General features: G+C 44.2%; 1 protein-coding gene across 1 annotated transcript in view; it reads left to right on the forward strand.

The window, feature by feature from the left end:
• LOC117796097 overlaps positions 1 to 5,248 on the forward strand; it is an 18,612-nt gene extending 13,364 nt beyond the window's left edge. The window contains exon 5 of the mRNA XM_034643068.1: positions 4,906 to 5,248. Coding sequence (XP_034498959.1) covers positions 4,906 to 5,248 — 343 coding nt within the window. The remainder of the gene's footprint in view (positions 1 to 4,905) is intronic.
• Positions 5,249 to 5,645: the final 397 nt, after the last annotated feature.

The following is a 5,645-nucleotide window of genomic DNA, read 5'->3' on the forward strand; positions in this document are numbered from 1 at the left end:
GAGAGCCCCCCCCCCCCCCCCGCCGCCATGGCCATCTGTGTGGCCACTCTGGGGTGGGGGCATCAGCTCTCTTTAGCCTAAGTCAGTTGCTCTCCTGACTCCCATTGGGGTCCCGGGGCCTCCCCCACCCCTCCTCACTGGCCTCCCAGTGGGAGGCAGGCTCTGAAGGCCTGTGGGGAGGCCAGGGAGGGCAGCCTCTGGAACAGCTTCGGCCCTCCGGGTGAAGCCCCGCAGCCCCTGGCTCTGCCCTGCTGTGTTTCAGCTAATCTTCTGCAAAATGGAGGAGGGGCCCTGGGGGAGGAAGAAGACGACTTCTGGAAGGTGAGGCCCAGCAGGGAGGTGAAGCGGCTGCCACGGAGGCAGACATCTGTGCCCAGACAGATAGAGTTCCACAGATACGATCTTTGCTACTATCCCTGTGAGAGATAAACAACCTGCCAGAGCAGCGAGCAGGAGGAAGTGCCCCGCTGAGAAAGTGGTGCTCAGAGGCCAGACGCTCAGCCCCTGCGGTCAGAGACCCAGCCGAGGAAGGCGGGGGAGGGGAAGGAGGCAGCCAGGCACAGCACAGGTGACAGGAGTCACAGGGCCCAACACCACAGATGTCAATAGAGAGAAATGTGTGAGCGTTGGCACATGAGGGGGCAGCGGATCTGCGAGAGAGAGAGAGAAAAAAAAAAACATCAGAAGGAGAGAAGGTGGTAGTGTGCATGTTTCGCTCTGTCTTGTTATGTATCAAAATGAGGTGTATCTTGAGGATAAGGATTTATGTCCCCAACCTGCTGCTTATCAGCTCGGCAGTGCTGAGTAACTCCTCTAAGACTCGGTTTTATCATCCATACAATGGGATATCTGTATTAAAGAAAGTTGTAAGGGTGTGGCAACATTCCTTCTTGAAGCAGAATCAATAACTTCTTCCATGAATTGGATTTAGATGGAGGATGGATGGATGGAAGGAGGGAGGGAGGGAGGGAGGGACAGATGATGAATGGATGATGGATGGATGGATGATGGAAGGAAGGAAGGAAGGAGGGAAGGAAGGAAGGAAGATTGATAAATGGATGGATGGATGGATGGGTGGGTGGATGGATGGATAAAAATTCTATTGAAGTATTCCTTCTTGACCAATGGTATCTGCATGCCTTTCTCTTCCAGGAGGCTGGGAGATTTTCCAGGAAAAGGGCTGGGTCTGATTCAGTTTTATACCCTCACGAGCAGCACGCAGATCCAGGCACATCTGCTCAAACTGGAAGAAAGGAAAATAAGGGGAGAGACAGAAAAGGAGCAAGGGGATGCAATGGGAACATATATTTTAAACCTAAGTTATTTATACGTGACATTTTCATTAAGATTGTGTCCATGTGAAACAACTTCAGAAGATAAGGATATCTTGAGATTTGAGTTTAGGTTTAGGGGGTAGGGTTGCAAATTAAGATACAGGACACCCAGTTAAATTAGAATCTCAGAAAGCCCAGGAATTTTTTTTTCTTAGTATAAGTATGTTTCATACATTATTTGAGACCACATACACTTAAAAATATATTGCTCATCTGAAATTCAAATGCAACTGGATAACTTGTATTTTATATAGCAGCCCTAACTTAGGAAAGAGGAAAAAAATAGGATTTGGGCTTGTTATTAATCCATGCATATCTGAGCACATTTTACCAAAAAACTACGCAATGGGATTTGGGGCAAAAGCTCGGTTAATAATAAAGGCGCACCCATTTCCTGTCTGCTCATCTTAAAGACATCCTCCCCAAGGACAGCCCAATCACTTAGTCCAATGCATTTAAATCATCCTAAATGCAGTCTGTGATTCCTCACACTGGTCAGGAACTTCTGGAGGGACTTGGAACTTTTATTCCAAATGGGATTGGCAGAGCGAATCCACATTTGCAGAGTGAAGGAAAGTGTTTAGCATGAGGTGGGGTGGACGGAACGAATCAGGAAACTGAGCACTCCGTGGCTGACCTCCTGGTCCTCACCTTTGTAGCGCCCCCACCTAGAGGCAAAGTGGCCCAATGGATTTCTCTGAAACAGTCCAGGGTTCCCAGACCATCTGCTTTGATTTCCCTCTAGCTGCCTTCACCCATCAGTCCTTTGTCACGCATCACACTTGCTAGCATTATTCTCTGACGTTTTCACCTAGACTCTGCAATTCTCTACCACATCCCTCCCCTCATACAAACAGTTATTTCTGAGTTGTTGTTTTTTTTTTCCTCCTCTGTTATTACTCACTAAATACCTCCCTGTCTGCACTGAGTCCCATTGTTCACGATAATCCGGCCAATCTAAGAACTCCCCTTATTTCTCCCTTTTATTCTAGGCTGTTTTCCCCAAGTCGTCATTCATCAAGAGGTGTTCATCAGAGAATTCCTCCAATATGAGGAATAATTAAAGGTACATTTTCCTTTAGAAGAATTAGGAGCAGTAAAGGCATGCTTTTTTTTAAATTTTTTATTTTTTTTACAATATAATGTATTTGTGTGGATGTATCTGTCTCCTCCACCAACCCCCTTATGTTATATTGCTTTTTCTGGCAATATTTGATCCCATAAAGCCCTTTATTCAAGACACCTCTCCTTCCCATTCTGAAATGATCTCTCTCGAGAGTGGCAGTGATGATACAATAGGGTTGGAGTTGCTATTATTAAAAATTACTACTTTTTTTGACTATGTTGCTTCTGTTACCCAGTGGGATTTTGATTCCAGACATTCCTCTTGCTTGACATCCGCTGGGGAAGTGATGAAACCATTCATTATTTAAAAGTTTGGAAGCCACAAGAACTACAGTATCTAACCAGATTGGATTGACTTTTTAGCTCTTTTGATTAATAATTCATAAACCTGAGGATATGTGAATTGGGTGAGCACTAACCCGCTAACAAAAGGAGAGTAGGAGATGAATGTTAACATGGCTTCTGTGTTATTTTACTTAACACTTCAGAACAACAAAACAAACCCATGTGTCATGGAGCCTGTTTCATAGTTTCAATCCACAATCAATATTTCATGATTAATGGGCCCATATGTTCACACCGGGCCCCTGCAGGACAAAATTTGCACACGCACCTCCCATGTGATGATGTACAAAATGCCTCCTCTGCAAAGAAAGGATTTCGCTCTCTCTAATGAGAACTCATGTTCAACTCGCTTTCTGGATTATTTGGTTTTTAATTTTTTTCCTTTCCAGATTTTATAAAAGGAAGAAGACTTGATGGTACCAAATAAGCCTTTGGACCTCAAAGTGGCAATTCACTCTCCCAAACCATTGGAGTTTCTGCAAATAGTAGAACGTAGAGGGTTACGTCATTTGCAAATGACACATACATATTTTTAAAAATCTGGCTAGTATCAGGCACTATAAAAATTATTTCGCTTGGCATCTGAGGACCCGGTCTTGTGCCTCTGCCTCTGTCATTTACTAGGTGTGTGACCTGGGTCGAGCGACTGCTTTCTCTCTCTGAGCTTCATTTTCTTAATCTATTTCATAATGAATAAGACCAACCTTTTGGTAGTGCCATGAATAATGGAACAAGATTCCATAAAGCACCCACACGATATCTGGTTTATAGCAGGGCTGTCCTCATTCATTACTTTAATATGTGTGAGATGTTAAATAGTATTAATATTATTAAATATTAAATATTATTAGTGTTATTTAAAGCATTTTATTAGTCAATAAAACAATATTAAACCACCCTGTTGGTATGATGTACAGTGTATTAAAAGCACTTTGTAAACTATAATGTTTTAAAGCAACTCTAAGGAATCGTGGCTAGTTATTACTCAGCATTTACAGTGAGAGTGACGGCACCACTTTCATGTGGAAAGGATATAAATGTCTTCCTTCTGGGAAAGTTCATCATAAGAAGAGAATTAGCTTAGTAATTTATCAATGTGGCATATTCTAAAAAAATAAGGTAGACGAAAGAAAATTCATCGTGGCAATTTTCTCAGAAAACTCCCAACTTCTGATTGTTTGGGGTTGATTTGAGCTCATACCACGAAGATTTCACATCCAAGTCCCTACTTGGGAGAATCTGATAAAAGGACCCAAAGTTTTCACAGATTCAAAGTTCATACAGATTTAAATTCCACAGATTGCAAACAGAACAAGGACAACCTTTGGAACATCCTGACGCTGGAAGACTCACACACCGATAGGCCCTTTAGAAGCCTCTGGCTTGCGAGCCCAGGCAAGGGGTCGAGTATGACCCCTCCGAGGCCACGCGAGGCAGAGGGTTGGGTTTGGCCTATCTAGCTCATCAGAACTAAAAAAAGATGGGCTTGTCCGCAGAGGAAAAGGGATACAATACAGGAAGACAACTCAATCTGGAATTTAGTGTAATTATTCACAAGTGCGTAAACTCAAGTCTGACTTTTCCTCCTCTATCAATCCTAAAAAGAAATAGCCTTCTTTTATATTCTGGCCCCTGTAGCTAGTGAGCTAGGAGGGGAAGTGGGATTTCTAAGTCATCCTCCCTTGGTTTTCTAGGATATTCTATTCCTAAAACTTCTGCTCTTCAAGCTTGGAGGTGAGGGGTGACCCCACAATGTTCTTTTGACTTGGTGATTATCTGAGCGTCTCTAAGGCCATAGGTTTTGTGTTTTGAAAGGAAGACGGGATCTTCCCAGACACATAACTTTCTCTTCCCAATCCTTATACTCAATCTTTTCTCCTTTCCCCAACATTAGAGGCCCAGAAGCGAGGGCTGTCCTCCACTCTCACCAATCTGACCCTAGGAGCACAGAATAAGGATCGAAAGAACCGTGGATGGAGAGTTGTGAATCCAGTTCCCAAAGAAGAGAAGGGGCCAGGTTTCCCTCTGCTCTGTGCAATGGTGTGGACGGTATCCGTTGCAGACAGCAGGGTAATTGGCACCTTCTTCCCTCAATTGTCAGGTGCAGCGACAGAAGCCTGGAGGCGGACAGCATGGGATTTGCCCAAAGTCACCCTGTATCTGGGAGCCTGCTGATGTCTGACCCTGGCGTTCCTCCCGCATCCCCAGGCTGCCCATCTCCAGGAAGGAGAGGAAAGGAAAAAGGAAAGAACTGTGTCTGGGGCCAGGTGATGCAGCAGGGACATCTGGCATTGTCTGATTTGACATTTTCTACAGAAGACACTCTCTCAACTTTTGCTAGGCTAAGGTCCTGCCTCCTCTTCCGGACCTATTTTGGGAATTACCCCCCATCCCTTATGCCCCAGCACTGGGAGCTGCCTGCAGGGGCAGAAGGCCATCTTTGACTCTCAACCAGGATTCTGCCCCTGCAAATTCCAAGCAGCATTTAACAGAAATTACCGACATTTGTCTTGGTGGGAGTATTTTTTTTTTTTCCATCAGGGATTAGGAAGAGCAATCATCTCCTGCCTTTCATCAATTACTTTCTTCCCTATCTTTTGCATTTTCCCGCAGAACCATTTTGCAGGTACAACAGAGCGATCTTTAGAGATAATCTGGTGATTATTACAAATTCAGCCTCTCACGCTACAGGCATTAAGAGATGAAAATTGCCTGAAGTCCACTGTTGTACACCCTATCTGTACCTCTGGACTCCTGTCCCGAGGTGAAAATGCAAACAGAGGAGATATTTAGAATCATTTTGACAGTTCATAAAATTAAGCAGGGATTAGGGATTCGCTT

Source organism: Ailuropoda melanoleuca, chromosome 14 (genome assembly GCF_002007445.2).
Source record: "Ailuropoda melanoleuca isolate Jingjing chromosome 14, ASM200744v2, whole genome shotgun sequence".
Lineage (NCBI taxonomy): Eukaryota > Metazoa > Chordata > Mammalia > Carnivora > Ursidae > Ailuropoda > Ailuropoda melanoleuca.